General features: G+C 40.5%; 1 protein-coding gene across 3 annotated transcripts in view; it reads left to right on the top strand.

The window, feature by feature from the left end:
* PPP2R2B (protein phosphatase 2 regulatory subunit Bbeta) overlaps positions 1-18,215 on the top strand; it is a 289,890-nt gene that overhangs the window by 209,934 nt on the left and 61,741 nt on the right. For all 3 annotated transcript variants that reach the window (XM_056858192.1, XM_056858199.1, XM_056858206.1), the window contains exon 4: positions 2,137-2,249. In XM_056858192.1, the coding sequence (XP_056714170.1) occupies positions 2,137-2,249 (113 nt within the window). The remainder of the gene's footprint in view (positions 1-2,136; positions 2,250-18,215) is intronic.

Raw genomic sequence — 18,215 nt, 5'->3', positions numbered from 1 at the left:
AGGGGAAAGACTCATTGAAATGCAATGAAGATTAATTATCTAGTCTAATGTTCTGTTAATTGAGTTTTTAAATAGTTTTTTTGATTAGCAGGAATATTATCTTTTTATTCAGGATGGTGTTCTCATATGCTAGAAAAAACCCATAAAATGATACAAATCCCCCCTCCACATTGCCTCTCCTGAAATGCTCTTATGTTATTCCAAAAAAAGTATTGTACGTGGAAGGACCCTTACATCAAAATGAGCTAATGCAAACAAGATTAACGAAAGTTGACTGGAATCCATGTAAAGGGGGGGGGGGAATGAAGATGAATAAGATTGTCTTTAAAGGCTGGTGAAAGCAATGACAAACTACTGATAGAATACCCACCAGGAGGGGGAAAAGAAAACACCATTATTCAGAATAAAAGCCACATGTTCCTGAGGCTCTTTTTCCTAAAGGATTTCATGGCACACGATAAATGAGATGACAGCAAAATGATGAAGCCAATGGAAATATCCACCTGCCAGGCAAGCTGGCAATTGTGGAATTTAGAATGGATTCACTGTCAATGATAAAACGTCAGCTTTTATTCCTGTCACTGTGAGGAGGGAGATGAAACTGACTTTTGAGTAAATTATGGACATGATTGGTCTTCTTTCTGGGTCGTCCTTTCTCACCCTTTGCTCTTGCAATGTAATCTGTCGCAATCAAAGCTTCGCTAAAGCAGTTAGCTCTCATGTAACTCTGAATGTCTCTTATGGGATATTGTGCATGCTGGTTTGCTTGTCTTAACTACTCCTTTATTCTGGACCAGAGCAAAATTCATTCAGCTTGACATATACATATACAATGACATATACAAAATGTGGGTTGCTCAATGAGTCCAGATTACAATCAACGGATTTTTGTAGACAGTTTGGTGGTTCACCATTTAAAAACTGGTTAAAACTTTTGGAGATATGCTAGGTAGTCTGAAGAATCATGTGTGTTGGTTTTTCTTTTGCCAAATAGCAGGTATGATTGGCATGTGGTTCTGCAGGAGAGTGAGATAAATTCCTTTTACTCTTGCATACTTTTACACTACAGCTATTTTTGTGGCTGGATTGAAATAAGTTCAGATGCCTCATCTCTAAAATTGTGATCAAGAGATATATGTACCCTTGCTTCATTCGGATGGAAACATATTGACTTCCATTACTTCTAAATAAATCTGAAAAGCCATTCAAGTGCATAATTGGATATGTCTAAAATATATAGAGAAAGACAATTCTTCTGTGTCCTTTAATAGTGGGAAACAGATTTGTAAGGGGCAAAAGGGAGAAGAAAGAAGCAGCATTGTAGTGTATAAGAAAAATAAAGTTCTCATGTTAAGACTTCCATCATCTCTGAAGAGTTTGAAATATATATAATAATATTATAATAATTTAAGGTTTTCCATACCTTTTCTTTTTTTATTTCAGGCTCCTTTGACCAAAGGTCTTAAGCACAAATATATAAGTTAATATAAGTTAAAATACTATAGTATACAAATTTAAAATAAACAACAAGAGTAACTTAGGATTCTTAAGATGCTTATAAAAGCAAGATCATTTGACCGAAGTTCAATTACTCTACAGACACAGCAGGGACTGCAATAGTACTCATTTCACTCTACAGATGCAACAGATATAACAGCAACTACAATGGTAAACATGACACTGGTCACAATGGTTTTAATCTTGTCGTCCCTTTAGAGAAATTACTATTACCAAATATTTCGCGACAAATTTAGTTATTCCTGGATCAACATCACTCATCAGATATGAGGCCACCCAGGATTCAGCAGGGAGATGGTATTTTAATAAGATTGGTGCAATCCAGGTGGCCCTGGGTATAGCCCACAGATCACAGAGTAACAAAAGATGGTCTATTGACTCAGTTGCTCCTGATGCACAGGAGGTTTTCCATACCAGTAGCATTAACCTCTAGGCATCAGGACCCAACTCTGCAGCAGGACTTTAGTGAGTATCTGAAGGAGTTCAGGCAGCAGTTCAGTTTATTCATCACCACTGAGCTCTGTCCAAGGGAGGGCATTTCAGAGAAATTAGTAATGGAGACCTCCTTGTTCCAATAGCAGTACATCTTTCTCAGAAGTCTTTTCCTTTCTCTTCCAGATAAAACCGTAAAACTATGGAAAGTTAGTGAAAGAGATAAAAGACCAGAGGGCTATAATCTCAAAGACGAAGATGGACGACTCCGAGACCCCTCCACAATTACAACTCTGCGGGTAGGGGAAATGTGATTTTCTTGGAGTTTTTTTTTCTTGTAAAGAAATGCAGAGATTTGAAACATAATTTCTGGTAGAACATGATCATCGCTTTGTACATGTCTACAGAATACAGAAGTCCTGCCTGAAATATACATACACACACAAAGAATGATCACAATGTTAATTGTCTTTAGTAATAAAATACTGTTTGATGATACTGAAATGAGGAACATGGGGGACATTGCTCTGATTTGCTTAAGGCATCTGTATTTCTAGTCCTCCAAGCTCAATAGGGTTTACAGTTGCAAGCTGTGTCTGTCTTGGATTTGGAGTTTTGGTCTTGCTTTCAAGCTGCAGGACTTATTTCTAGTACACTAATAAGGAAAAAGGGAAATATTGGTACCACGGTGCCTGGCACTTAATAAGCATGGTTTCACACATTTAGAAACCTATAGCTAGAAGGGACCTCAAGGGTCATCTAATCCAACCCCCTGCACAATGCAGGAACTTCAAAACTACCTCTACTCCCCCAGTGACCCCTACTCCCCCCTACTCCCCCAGTGACCCCTGCTCTATGCCCAGAGAAAGACAAAAAACCTCCAGGATCCCTGGCCAATCTGGCATGGAGGAAAAATTCCTTCCTGACCCCAAAGTAGCAATCAGCATTACCCTGGGCATGTAAGAAAGGGCTATGAGAGCCAAGAGCCAAGCACTGACTCATCCCTTCCTGCCCTCCCTCTCATGATCTGCCTAAGTTCACAGAATCAGCCTTGCAGTCAGATAACCATCTTGCCTGAATTTAAAAACCTCCCGAGGAAGCCTGTTCCACTGAGGAATCACTCTAACTGCCAGGACGTTCTTCCTAATGTTTAGACAAAAACTCTTGATTTAATTTAAACCCATTGGTTCTGGTCCGACCTTCTGGGGCAACAGAAAACAACTCTGCACCATCCTCTATATGACAGCCCTTCAGATACTTGAAGATGGTTATCACCTCTCAGTCATCTCCTCTCTAGGCTAAACATACCCAGCTCCTTCAACATTTCCTCATAGGATTTGGTCTATGGATCCCTCACCATCTTCTTTGCCCTCCTCTCCAAAAGGTCCAGCTTATCAACATCCTTCTTAGACTGTGGTGCTCATATTCAGTGTATGGTCTACTAAGACTCCTAGGTCCTTTGTGCATGTACATCTGCCAAGACAAGCCTTCCCCATCCTTTAATTTTGCATTTGATTTTTTCTTGGTCATGCCTTTGCTAGGAGCAGTACAAGTTTCTATGTCCCACAGAGACTCCTTTTTCAGAGTCATTGATAAATCCCATAGTGGTTTGTTGCTCTATTCAAAATGCACCACAGTTTACTGAACAATACTCACGTTTATTGTGTTTTGTTCAGTTGCAAACAGTGGACCTATTGTTTTATTTAACTTGCCTGGAAGGATCATTTTGGTTATAGGATGGTACTGGGACACGTACGTGTATGTGCAAGCTTACACGTGTACATTTTGTCTGGGCACGTTTCTGGTTATAAGCTTGGGTCAACTAGAATTTCTGCAAATGGAAGAGGATGGGCAGTTTTTGCCAATAACCTCTTCCCACTGCAGACCTCTAACTCTATGCTCTTCCTGTGAGCATTTTGGACTTCAGGGGGGGAGGGGAGAGGAGGAAAGGAAGTCATGTTCTGCTGACTGAAATCTCTTGTGTTAACAGAAATCCTCCAGTGGTGGTTTTGACTCTTCATTCTCACATATGTTGGGTTCTGCATAGAAAAACCTCCATGTCTTTTCTAGCAGAAGCAGAATTGAACTTGAAAGTGCGCTATGGAGTTGAAACAATTCATTTTCCTGATGATTATTGTTTCAGTTTTGTTTCCTGTTTTAGGCCTGTTACTTCCTATTATACAAAATGCCTGGTTTCATATTACCATCAGTCTAGAATATATTTAATATGGTTGCACAGTATTCATTATGAATATTTTTATTTGCGGTGTAATAATTATTCTGGTTTACTTTTATAGTTTATGGTTTCACTGCCTACTAGGCCAGCAAGGGCATTTAATAACACCAGACAGCTAATTAATTCTCACTGAGAAACAAATGGCTTCCATATTGTGTTGTTCCTGCTTGCTGGTAAGCTCATTGTTCTGAGGAAACATTTCTTTTTTACTATGCATTTGCTTTCTGTCGTGATACATATGGCATTTAAAGCCCTGCGTTTTGGCACTGTCATTCAAGGAGCGTATTAAAATAATTTCTCAGAGATCCTGAATGTCTGGACCAAAAGGTTATTGTACGCATACAGATGTGGGGCATCCACTGTTATTATCTTCGTATTTTTCCTTTAAAAGCAATATCAAAAGGCTTTATTCAAAGATTGCTTTCCTGTGTGTCTTGGTGCATTAAAGAAACCTGGGTTTAGTGTGTGAAAGGCAAGGTCATGGGTGCAAAGCGGTATCTTTATTTCATCTAGATCTGAGTGGAGTTTTCCATGTGGCAGAGCTGCCTGTTGGAGCCAGAGTTGTACAGATACATATACTCGAGTCCAGCCCTTCAGATGCCCAGAAGTAACAACCCATGGTTTGCTCTTACTTAATAACTTCCATTATTTAAGATACTTTATTAGCTATGAAGGAAGATGCGTGAGATTTTTAACTTACACATGCAGGTGATTTGGTGACGGCTTTCATTTCTTTTTATAGTTTTTAATTTTCATGTTTTAAATGTTTTAAATTTGAAGTTTGTTGTAAGCCACTGTGAGAACCCATATGTGAGGATGTGTGTTAGTTAAGTTAAATAAATCAAGTTTTGTATTATAGTGTGGTGATGATGTTTACTCAGATTGGCATTCTGATATCTTTCACTGATTTGCAAATCTGCAGGTTAGAAAACTAATCTTAGCAGATCTAGACTGCTATGGGTTATTGTGGATGCATTTAGAGACAGCTAGGGTTGCAAACTGCCTGAAGAAAAAGTGTCCTGTCCCTTTAACAGAGGCTCAGTGGAATATTATTTATCTCCATGTGATGAAAAGCTTCAGCTGCCCATTTCCACACATAATTCTCTAGTATAGGGACAGGATATTTTACTCCAGGCCTACTGGCAATGCCAGAGGCAGCTTGTGGCAGCTGTGGGGTGGGGGGTGAGGGAGGCTCAGAAGCAAATGCCTTCTGGACTAAAGGATATCAAATTCCCCACTCTGGCCTCTCCTATAGATTCTGTAAACCCTGACCACCCACAATCAAATAAAAAGGGGTACACAAGCTTTAAATAAAAGTCTGGTAGCGTGTAAACTATGTGCTCCCTAAAGGTCTCTTATTCGGAAACCTGCCAGACCAAGGCTGTACTTATTTGCGAGGTAAATAGAGATCACATTTTCTTAGATATTTGACTTGACAGACAAGACACAGATGGAGATGAACAACAAAGGTTTATGTAACAGAAGATAAAGCATTTAATAAGGCAAATGTGATGTGTGTCTGTGTGTATAGTGCTGTCAAGTAGCAGCCGACGCCTGGCGGCCCCAGCCAGGGGCTTTCAAGGCAAGTGAGAAGCAGAGGTGGTTTGCCATCGCCTTCGTCTGCGTAGTCTTCCTTGGAGGTCTCCCTTCCAAGTACTGACCCGGCTTAGCTTCCGATATCTGACAATATCGGGCTGTACCATGCTGCCTTCCCTCCCAAATATGATGCATGGATGACTTAAATATATAAAGTGAAACTGGCTCTCAAATAAAGTAAATAAACCATGAAGGGAGATTGATTCCCCTTTCTCTTTTATTCTCAAGGCTGCTCTTTTCCCACACAGAGCACCTTTCTGCAGAACCTACACACACCAGTTAGGAATGATGGGCCCTTAACAGGATGCTTGTTTGTCACACTAAAATAAGCTTTCTTCCCTAAGCCGACTGCCAAACACTACCTTTGCTCACTGCTCACCACCTGGAGGTTCTTCTCACCCCCTGCCCCAGTAGATTTTGAAGGTTGCTGAGCACTAGCCTTGTTTTGGGCTAGGAGGGAACCAGGCTCCATCCATCCCAAACAAACACTGCCAGATCCCAGTTCCCCTGGCTGCGGCCTTGTTTTCTTCCTGGCTGTCTTCTCCTGCCCCTTCTAGTGCATCTTGGGGGTTTCCTAGGTAACCCCCAAGATGGGGGCTGAGATCTTGTGATCACAAGACCTTGCATTTCTTTATTTCTTTATTTTTAACCTTTCCACCTTTTAAAAAGGTTTTCAGGTTTTTCTGCAAACTTGGGAGTTGTCCTAGGTCCATAGAAAAGTGTCCTCTATCTGAACATGCCCTCATTTTGTGGATTTATTGTCCATATTTGACAGTGTTTGGAATTAGGTATATTGATGTTTATTCTTATTATACAGGAAGGGTCAAGGCTTAGTGGCAGAGCACCTTCTTTGTATGCAGAAGGTTCCAGATTCAAGCATCTACTTGGAAAGGACTCCATCTGAGTCCCTGGAGAGCCGCTGCCATTCTGAGTAAACAAAATGGGCATTCATAAGCCAGTCGTGTGATTCAGTGTTAGGCAGCTACATGAGTTCATACATTCTATAAAGCCCACATTTTACAGATGCACCTGAGGGCAAAATAAATAAATAAACTGGCTATAAAATCACAGTTTAAATGTGTGTTGTTTAGAGAACTCTTTAAACTATATTAAACTGGAAAACAGGGACCAATACATCATGGGCCTATATAATTCAATATCTGTTCAAGATTTAAAGGAACGCAATTATAACAGACCTTTTCATATGTGATATATTCTGTTCCCAATCAGTCCATAAAAAGTGAATTTCACCTTTGAACTGCCAAATGCAATTGTACATTCACCAGGAAATCTGATCAGAACAAAACTACAAAGTGATTCACTGCTCTTTGTGATTTTTAGGGTCATACTTGCAATTTGTTTGTACCGTTGAGGGTTAATAGCCAATTATTTTGTCCGGTCGCTCATTTCTTATTGCATTTCTTACAACAGTGAGGTAATAAAAACCCCCAGAGAAGTCTCTTATGTTTATGAGATGATAGTGTCACACAGACAACCCTCTGTCTTAAGGTTAAGACTGCTGACTAGCTTTCTTGGTAGCATCTCAAATTTCTTTATATTGCCCATCCAGCTTTGCTATTTGCTGGGGAAATTCCAAAAGCTGCTATTGACCAGCTGTGGTTGGATGAATGAAACTGGATGATAAACATAATGGAGGCCTCAGTGGGATGCTCCCACTATGTTGTTTTAAAATAAATGAATAATAATACTTAGCTTTGCTATTGATTACTGTCATTATCTGATTGCATTTACCTGCTGCGTTTTCAAATAGTACTTGTGTTGTTTGAGGCAAGCCTAATTTTTGGCGGTTAAGGTTTTTTTTAAATGTATTCTCTGTGTTTGTTTTTTTAATTCTGCTTTCATGGATCAGTGAGGCTGACATTAGCACACAATATGTGCTATCAAGCAAGACTGCGTGGTTTTAGCTAGCTCAAAAATGAAGTTAGGCTACTCCCCAGGGTGTTGTCCACTTACTGTCTGCACATACACACAAGTGGATTTCGGATTTTCCAATTGTCAACTACCTAGAAACCCCTAGACCTCCTTTTCAGATGACTGTATGCATGTATGATGATGCATGTCTATCTGAGTTTTATTCTCTTAGCCATTCTTAGTATTTAATCCATTCTGCTGTTGACTTCTATCTTGTGGGCTTTAAGCGAACAAAGATCTTAAGGTTATTTGTTTATATGGAACATGATACCGATTACTAAATCTTGATATTATCCACATACTATGGAATACCTTAGATTACTTCTTATTCCATGACCTTTTCATAACCTTCTTTTAACAGCCATTGACACCGCAGTCTTATGGATAGTTATTTCCCCAAGCCCACTGAAATCAATGGGCTTTGACTGGAGTAACTTTGCATAGGATTGCCCTGCAATTTATCTGGAGATCTGGGACCTGTGAAGGTCAAAGAGTTGGGAGAAGAACTGAGCAGCAGGGTACAGGGATTGTTCATGCTTTTGAGCTCAGTGATTTATCACTGTCAAAAACTTCCCTTCCTTCAACCAAGGTGAACTGTTCCTGAATAACCAATGTTACATATTGGGAAAAGTATTTCTAGAGAAATCCTCATGGTTGTTTCAGCAGCAAAGAAAGCGCATGATGATGCAGGGTTTTGGCATGAGATATTCTCCATTGGCAACAGCTCTGATTGACACATGAAACGGAGCAGCATTGTACAAAGCTTTTACGCAGTCCAGAAACAGGCTGGAATGGAGTAAAGCACTGATAGAACTGGGCACAACCTACCTCCCCACAGTTGTCATGGATCCTGTTTACAAATACAGTATGTGATGGTGTTTGTTAGAATGTGTGATGGAATTGTAACCAAGATTGAAAATGGTGGTGTGTGCTCACCTCTCTTCACTCGCTGTAGGCATGTCAGTACAAGCCATCTGACAACCTTTTAGTATGCTTACCTGAAAAAGATGATGATTTATCTAGAACACTATATGCAGTACAATGGGTGAAACCTCACAGAAGAATAGCAGTCATGATTACTGATGTATTGTTTATGGAACAGCTGTAAGGATGAACATTATCTGAGAAAAAAATATAATGTCATGTAGTATTTGGTTCAGGTGTGGGAAACAGGCATGCCAGTCTTATGAATGTTGACTCAGACGCAATCTTGCTGTGTTTAAATGGACTTGGTTGCAAGTGTGTTCATGTATGATAGCACTTCTACATGCAGATCTTTGCAATGTTATGAAACTATGGGGGACCCCTCTGTAAAGTAGGGTACAAATGTAACAAACACAGAAATGGCTACAATGGGCTTGACTACCATCGTGGCCTTTCTAAGCTCAAGACCAAACGGTTAAAAGGTTTCAGCTAATGCGGGAACCATCTCCTGACAAGAATGAGGCTTTGGAAGACTGTGGTCTCGAGCACCATCATCTGCATTAGCATCCTGTTGTGTTCTGGGTCAAATTCAAATTTGGAAAGTCTTATGCAGTTTGAACGGACTCCATTCCTCCCCTCCCCATCCCTGTAGTAAAGACCTCCCTGAAAGTTTGCCATCTGTGTGCTTTTAGGAATAGGAAAAACTGACAGGTATCTGCTGATTGTCCTTCAGCTGAGGAGTTCCTATTCCTCTGGAGACTCTCCAAAGCCTGACTCTAGGTAGCATCCAGAAGCTGTGTGTTTCTGAATGAACCTTCAACATGGAGCAAGCTTTAAATGTGATTTGTTCATTCTGAAGCATTAACTATTCTACAAAACTGACTATTGTTTGTCGTGCCATCCATGGCCCAGGGAGTGGATGCCTTTGGCTTAAGATGTGCTCTAAACTTGCAGAGGTTGAAAGTATACATAGCAATAAACAGTAGCCTGTACTTCCATCGTGTGCATCTAGCTATCAAAAATAGAGCAGAGAAACAATTATTCTGACCTAGAAAGGCTAATCTTATATTTTTAAGGTTTGGGAATGATTTATCTGTGCATTCCAATATTTAGAGGGTAATTTTAACATTTCCGTAATGCATTTATATATAGCACAATTCCATCATGATTAGGCTGGCATTTACAGTCTGTAATTTTTTTCCTGACAGAGATTTTACAGTTGGTTACTACATTCTCTTGATGTCTGTGGCAAGCAGACCTAAGGGAATGCACAACACCTACTTTAAATGCTGTCAAGATGCTAAACAATTTCTAAATGCCAAGAATGATGGAGTTTATTATAAGGCACAGGTAATGTCGTCAGTCCTTAAGAGGAAAAATTAGATATCGTTAAGCAACCTGTACTTTCCTATTATATTACTTATAAAGGGGAAAAGGTTTAAGTGTCTGTCCAATTACTTCATTGCTTATGGAGATACTGACATTTCAGATCAACAGTAAACATTTTAACAAACATTTCACTTAACTGCAGAAAACTCATACATACTTGTCCTTGCAGGCTGATACCTATTTATTTGCAAAGCGTTGTTTCCCCAGAGCCTTCTATTATGGGGTTTCAATGCATGTGATGCACAGGGGGAGGGAAAACATCTTGAGACTCTTAAAGAAGCTTTTGGTTATACAATGTCTACTTTATTTAGCTGATTTATACTTGTTTTTTTTCCTACATGGAAATAATGTAATAGAAACACGTGTGTTATCCTATATGAAATACAAGTGTCTGTGTTGCTGAGTGGATCGGGGAGACGACGCGTGCAACAGTTTCGTGACAATGCATCTGGTGGGAAAGTAAGTTGCTGGTGTGGATGGCTTACTGAAAATGGCTGATCAGTGAGCGCCAGCAGTGGAAAGGGCAAAGGTTGTGTAAATGAGGGGTGCAAGTACATTTGGAATACTAGTTCCAAAATAATAATATTGGGCAGACCCGAATGATCAAATAAATGGAGCACCTTCCATAGGATAAAAGGCTAAAATATTTGGGGCTTTTTAGTTTAGGGGGGAAAAAATCACTAAGAAGGGAGCAAAATGTTCACTGATGGATATAAGTTGCTAGACTAGATTGATACCTGGATCTGACACAATGGGGCTCTTCTTACATTCTTCTTACACTGCCTCTGTATTGTTACCCGCTTTGTGTTCTGGCAGCTAAATTTCCAGCTTTAATAGCGTAATGACTAATATATTTTCCTCATCTCACAGATTTTAAAGGATTTGTGTGTTGCATTTATTTTTTTCCAAAAGGATCGGTGGAAGCCATTTCCCCCCTTCTTCCTAGTTAAGATGCAGTTCGATACTAGCACCACTTAATCTAATTGAAACTTAAGACTAATCTAATCGAAACCTGCAGTACGTTCTGTTCAGATGCAGATATGACGCTGCAAGGCTATGGTCTGGAACACCATACTGTCTCCCCCTCCCCCCTTTTCCCATCTAGAATGATGAAGAATTCTGGAGAATCCACAAGCTTTCACACAATTATGTGATATTTTTGATAGTACTAATAAAATGCTTTGGTTTTTGAATTTTGTTGGGCCCCGAGATGCAATTTCTTTTCATGTAGTAAAACTAAGGTGATGTAAAACATTTGTTATTAGCTTAGTTGGAATTTCCAAAGTGACTTTGAGTATGTGTCTGCATCTATGGTAGGAGATGTTTGCAAGAAATAATTAGTACAAGTAACATCTCGGGTTTGGAACTCTTTAAAGAGGGAATGTTTAGGCTTTGATCTCACACTCTACAAATCATAGTCCTAGTGAAGCACTGCTGGGTGTATTTTCCCCTTACTTTTAACTATCCTTCCAGACAGGGTTTGCAAATGTCCCCCTGGAGTGCTCAGCACAGCAAGATACCTTTGATGAACAAAAGGTGGGGAGATATATGGGGCAAAATAGCTTCTAAAAGTAATCATTTTGATTTTGAAAATAATAAAAAAAAAAGGTGTCAGGCTTCATTTCCTGGGCTTTTAAACTTTTATTTTTTTTGTGGTGAGTTGCCTTTTTCACAGTGACAGTGGAATTAATGTTTATGGAGACTTTGTGGTTGTGCGTATATAAAATGCCAATGTCCTATAAAGAGTTAATTGTATTGAAGTTGAAGAACTTTGATCTTGTAGCATACAACGAAAACCCTGCTGTATATTTTATAGATGCAGGAAATGGAATCCGTTCACATGTTAGCTCTTGTGTGTCTGGCCTCAGATCATCTTGGCATCAAATTATGAGTGTTGGGGGAAAGTTGCAAAATAAGGGGCTGGATGCCGCAACCCGTCAGCGGAAGGTGACAGATCCTTCCTGCTTTCCCCTCCTCCCAGCAGGCCTTTCCGACCTCAGAAAATTTTATTCCCTGGGTTGCTGGAATCACATGGACTCGTGGCCATGCAGGTTGGGAAGCTGCAGTGGGAAGGGGATGAAATCCCCTGTCCAGCTGCTTCCGTCAGTGTACTTCTACTGATGGCAGAAGAACTACAGAGCAATTCATCCCCTTCTTGCTTCCCCTCTCCAGCCTCCTTCCCTGCATTGCTATTTAGATTAGGCACATCCCCCTGAAAAGGGAAGGGCAATGCGAGAAAGGTCTGTGACCACTGCATCCAGGAATTATGGGTAAGAATTCCATTGGGAAAGAAATTAACCCCAATTTGTTCAGACAGGTACCTGCATTAGAAGTTACAAAAAATGGAATTAATTGAAGTCTTCTCTCTTATACGCCCATGCACTGTGCGAATGGAAAGGAAAGAATGTGCAAACCCAACTTTTAATCAGATTCATGCGCTCACGAACAAACTGATTTTTTTTGTGTGATGTCTGAATCGAGTCTCATTGCTGACCAGGGATTTTGTAATATAAAATCTCTACGGCTCTTTTTACATTATTTCAGAAAATGAGAGTTTCTGCCAAATATCCTGATTGCTGGCTCATAGCGTTGCTATCAGCAAGACTGATCTTTTCAAAATATTGAAATAAACGACACCAGCTAAAAAGTGGAGACAGGATATTAGCTGTGCTTGTGCCCTTACAGTCTCATCATAGTATCAGTGGAGAAAATGTTTTTTTGGAATCATAAGCTTTTAATTAAAATTTTGGTTATAACAAAAGGAAAAGACATGACCTGGAACTACAGATGTGAATGAAGTACAGAGGAGGGGAAAGAACTGGCGGGAGGAGAGGTTGGGGGTCAAAGGTGGTCTGTTAGAGCATAATCTATCTGAAAGACGTCTGCAAGGCTAATGCTACATTCTTACAAATGGGACTATTCAAGAAGCACCCTTTTTTTTAGAGGCTAGCTCTGAAGAGAACAGAAAAGAGCTCCAGATGTCTAAGGACTTAACCTGGTTCAGACCCTCATGAACAACTAGACAGTGGAGCCCTGTTCACATGTTGCAATGAACACATGTACAACCTGCATGTACGTGCATTCACCTGTTTGTAAGAAAGAGCCAATGTGCATTCATTTTATAAATGATACCTTTCTTTATCCAGGAGACCAGGAGATCCTGGACTGAACCGGTCTTATAAATACCACTCTCTATTTCCATCCTTGCATAGAAGCTACTACTGCCAGAAATTTATCCACAGCTAAAGTAGTACTAGGATCAGTATCAGCGAGCAGGAAAAGCGTAGAAACGAGCAAAACCCTGGAGACTATCACCAGCTGTATACTCAGCTCTCTCAAAGGGGTAGTTAACACATAAATAAAAAAATGTGGGATAAAGGTTCAGTTGCCCCAGACACAAATGCACATAATCTGTCCGCGTAGGGTACTCCTCAGAATCTACCCACTGAAACAGCAGAGGGGAAAAGCACTTAACCTAGCCAAAAGAAATGTCCTCTGACATTTGGGGACAGTCCATTGATGAAAATAAGATGGAAGTGTAAGAGGGGGTGTAAATGATACCAGCAACTTGTGTCTGGATAAATGTGGGGAATTCAAGCACACATTCATCTATACATGTGTTGAATGTAATGTGAGAATTACTCAACACATGGTTAAAGAACAATCAAGTGCACACTGTTCATTGTAACTTGTGAACAGGGCTTGGGAAATCTGGGTCACTGGGATGCCTTGAATTTTTTATTAGTTCTCATGAATAGTAGTCTCTAAACCTCCACCCGCAGATAAAATTCTCCCTTCTTTTTGTGCCTAGCATCACATGCAGTAAAATTGCAACCAGCCTTTGAATTAAATGAAATAAATGTCATCCAATCAGCTGAACAAGCATCGCCATCAGTCTCACGTCACCCTGTGGCTCTTGTGGGCTCTGGCCTTGTCTCAGCACGTGAAACATCAAGACACTCAGGGTTCTGGGGTGAACTTTGGTGTAATTTATTGAATTGTGTGAGGGGCCTTGGGAACTGACAGCTGGCCATTACGCAAAAGGGAGAGAGAAGCTTCCGATTAGTTCCTGAACCTCACAGAAGATACAACACACGTGTCAAAAAACCTGGAATGTATAAATCATTGTCTCAATTTTCTGACAGTGTCAGAAAGAGAGACATTTCTGAGGTTGACCAGTAGTGTGTAACCTTATTAAAAAGTCTTCACTTTTAAACAGGGTTTTATCCATTATTGAGGTAGCGAGGAATAGCATTAGCTGCCCCGTAGAAAGACAAAGACGAATGTCCATAGGTTTGATTTCTGAGCCATTTGTTTCTGTGACATTTACTAATAGCAGGAGCTGGGTACAAATGGCTGACTGCCAACAGCTACATCATCACAGCTACACCATCACAATATCAAACAAAGGGGTAGCTCCACATAAGGGTTATTTTAAGGAAATTCTTCCGATCCTCTGTTCCTTAGAAAGTATGTGCCAAACCCTGCTATAAGTAAATTCAGATATTTAGGGGGGTTTCCCCCTACATTCAGGCTCAATCCTCCGATCATTTTCTGGGGAGTAAGCCCCATTGAATAAAATGGTCCTTCCTTCTGAGTAGACCTGCTTCCCTCAGTGTTTGTTTATTCCATGAGGTCCACATATTTTCCCAAAGACTCTGCATCTAATATGAGGATATCACGTTTTTCCAGAAATGGGTATTTTATAAGATGTACTGAAAAAATTAAAATGTTTCTGTTTTTTTTTTTTTTAAAGCTTTATTACGTGTTGGCAGGGTTTGTCCATTCCCCTTCTGTACAGTGCACATATCCATATTAAAACAGACTCTGGATCAGGGCTTGCCTGTATTCTTTACTAGTGATAAAAGGGATGAGATGCAATATTTCTTTGATAATGAGGGAAGGCTTAGAGAATGTAAGAATAGATTTACGCACATCTCCCCAACCTACTAATAATCAATAGCTTCTTACTGTGAAAAGCCAAGCAGAAATTTGTATGTTAACTGGGCTCATTCACCTCCCCATTCACCATGATTTCCAAAAGCCCAGTGTTTATAATATTTGCTGAGTGTGTGGATGTATCCATTCACATCAGTCCAAGTACATCATGATGAGGGTAAAAAGTAATAAGATCGATTAAACAGGAAATATCCCTAAAATATTGGAGAGGATGTTGTTTAATATGATTAAATTTATGTTATACTGGCTGCAATCTTATGCAGCCAAATGGAAAGGGACAAAGGTTTCAGAATAAAGGGATTAAATCATTTAAATGTTAGAACTGGTGGAGTTGGAGAAACTAGGGGAAAGGGGAGAATTGAAGGAATCATTGTGATAATGTATAAGATCTGGGGGAAATGGAAGGTTACTTTTTACTCTGATCCAGAATGTAAAATTTTATATAACATGAAACTTTAGAATGAGATTAATACTAGGATCAGAATATGTTAACGAAGGATAATAACACTTCATTAAGAGGTAGATGGAGGTGATGGGGAAGTCGATTTATTTTTTATGTTTAATGGTAATTAAGACAACAATTAATGTAATTGTGATTGTGATATTATTTTTATATTGTTGTTAAAATTATGAAGAATTTATAGTTTTAAAAAACCAATAAAAATTTATAATAAAAAATAGAAAATGATGAGGGTAAAAAGTTGAACACATGATGCTGCCTTATACTGAATCAGACCCTAGGTCCATCGAAGTCAGTATCGTCTACTCAGACAACCGGCGGCTCTCCAGGGTCTCAGGCAGGGTCTTTCACATCACGTACTTGCCTAGTCCCTTTAACTAGAGATGCCGGGGATCGAACCTGGGACCTTCTGCATGCCAAGCAGAGGCTCTACCACTGAGCCACAGTCCCTCCCCTGCTTGTAGAAGAATAAGACAAACTGATGATCCCTATGGCTTGTGGGACAGCTAGTGTAGGTCCCATGGAATATTTCCACAGCTAAATTCCTATCCCTGCCTTGCCAGTAACTGCTCTTATTTCAAAACAGTAGTGGAGAGTTGAACTCCTGATATATATAAACCCACTTTCCAACCAAATGCAATTCTGTGATGTCTCTGCAAGAATGTTGTTGTTGTTACTGTAACAAGAACACAGCCTAAACAAAAGTAGTTTGCAAGTCTGTGGCTACAGAGTAGAAAGCTGGGGGCGGGATACAAAAGAAAGAACAGATGAGACTTGGGTGACAACTTTCATTGTTGGAACTAAATAGGATTTTCAAGGTGAGTGTGACAGTGACTTTGCTGCTTTAAGTAGGTAGTGAACTAAATTTTTCTTTGGAGAACAATGCATAAAAAGACAGCAGCCTAAACCCACACCTTTCCTCACTTTGTAGTGATATTTCACATATAATTAGTGTTTTTGCTAGAGCAATAATGTTGTGTGGGCTGCGTTACAGAACCTGCAGCTCTTGGGAGAGGAATGCGGGGCGGCCTCCTTTCTTGTCCTCTTTCCTCCCTTCAGTGAAGGGCCTGATGAACTGCATTGCTTCCACATTGGCAGTGATTGTAGTAGATATGATTCACCCAGCTTTAATCTGTCATCTTACATTTGGACCGCAGGAGAAAGGAGAACAAGCTCATGTCCTCCACTTCTCCTTGTGCCAGGCCTTGGCTGTCTAACAAATCACCATACCAGTGCAGCCGTACAAAGGGTGATGCATTGAAGGAGCTTGTGCCTTTATTCTGTTTGTCATTGTGTTTGCACTCCTTGCATTAAATTTGCCAGAAAGCCATCCTCCTGCCAGTGGAATCCTCTGGGACACAAAGAAGAAATGAAAAGTAGGTTATAGTAATGCAGTGAAAATACGACACCATGTAATCTGGAGAGACAGATCAGATGAGTGAGCAAGTAATAGATTTTCTTTGCAATAGAACAGAACCATGGCCTGTTCTGCCAAAGCACAAGAGATGGCCAATATTCCCTTGCCAATAGGAGAGGTGATTTCCAAACTAGCTCCTGGTAGCACAATTCAGCCCTGCTGCTGTTTTTCATCTGACTCTTAATTCCTCTGCTCTAGCTATCAGTCTGCCCTGCATAGGCCAGCCAGGCATTGAATGATGCCTCTTCACTGTCCACAAGCAGGCTTTTCCAATGAGCCCAGTGATCTGCCCTTGCTCTTCTGGCTCTATTGACACATTAGCCCATGCCCTTTTGGAATGCCGCTTTTACGAGGAACTTCGATCGCACTATATTTCCCCCCTTTTAATATACAAATCCAATGCCTCTGTGACTATAATGCCTTTTTTACTAAGCAACAGGGACCCCAAGGCTACATTGTCAGTGGCAAGATTTGTTTCAGTCCTTATATCCCTCCAACACTAGATATATGCTGCTCAAGATCAATTGATCAAGGAGCTTCTAAGGGATAAACGGAAAGGAAAAGGAATGAGCCCAGCAGCTACAATTTGCGCTTTAGAACATAAGAACATAAGAAAAGCCCTGCTGGATCAGACCAAGGCCCATAAAGTCCAGCAGTCTGTTCACATAGTGGCCAACCAGGTGCCTCTCGGAAGCCCCCAAACAAGATGACTGCAGCAGCAACTTCCTGCCTGTGTTCCACAGCACCTAAGATAACAGGCATGCTCATCTGATCCTGGAGTTAATAGGTATACATCATGACTAGTAGCCATTTTAACTAGTAGCCATGAATACCCTTTTCCTCCATGAACATGTCCACTCCCCTCTTAAAGCCTTCCAAGTTGGCAGCCATCACCACATTTTGGGGCAGGGAGTTTCAGAGGACCCCAGATTTACTCGTGCTGTGTTACAAGACAATAGATTTTCAGAGCATTGGAGATGTTAGTGTGTAACTGTAATTGTCTGCAGTACACACATTTGTTGCTTGTTCCATGATTCAGCAAATCTTGCAAGCTTCCCTCCTGTTCCAAGCAGTTTATACTGGAGCAGATGCTCCCCTCTGAATTCCTTCAAACTCTTAGAGCGGGGGTGTCAAACATAAGGCCAGGGGGCCAGATCTGGCCCCTTGAGAGCTCTTATCTGGCCTGCGAGGCAGCCACCCTCCGCCCACTCCCAATCTGGGCTGGCATGCTTGCTGCAGGCTCAGCAGCCAAGGCAGCCACCCCCAATTCCCGAGGTACCAGTGATCAAAGAGCACTAAATGAATGAAAACACTGTAAAAGCATTATTGTGTCAAGCATCTAAGTATCTGAA

This window comes from Euleptes europaea, chromosome 1 (assembly GCF_029931775.1).
Source record: "Euleptes europaea isolate rEulEur1 chromosome 1, rEulEur1.hap1, whole genome shotgun sequence".
NCBI classification, from domain to species: Eukaryota; Metazoa; Chordata; class Lepidosauria; order Squamata; family Sphaerodactylidae; genus Euleptes; species Euleptes europaea.
This window is presented reverse-complemented; position numbering and strand designations above follow the sequence as displayed.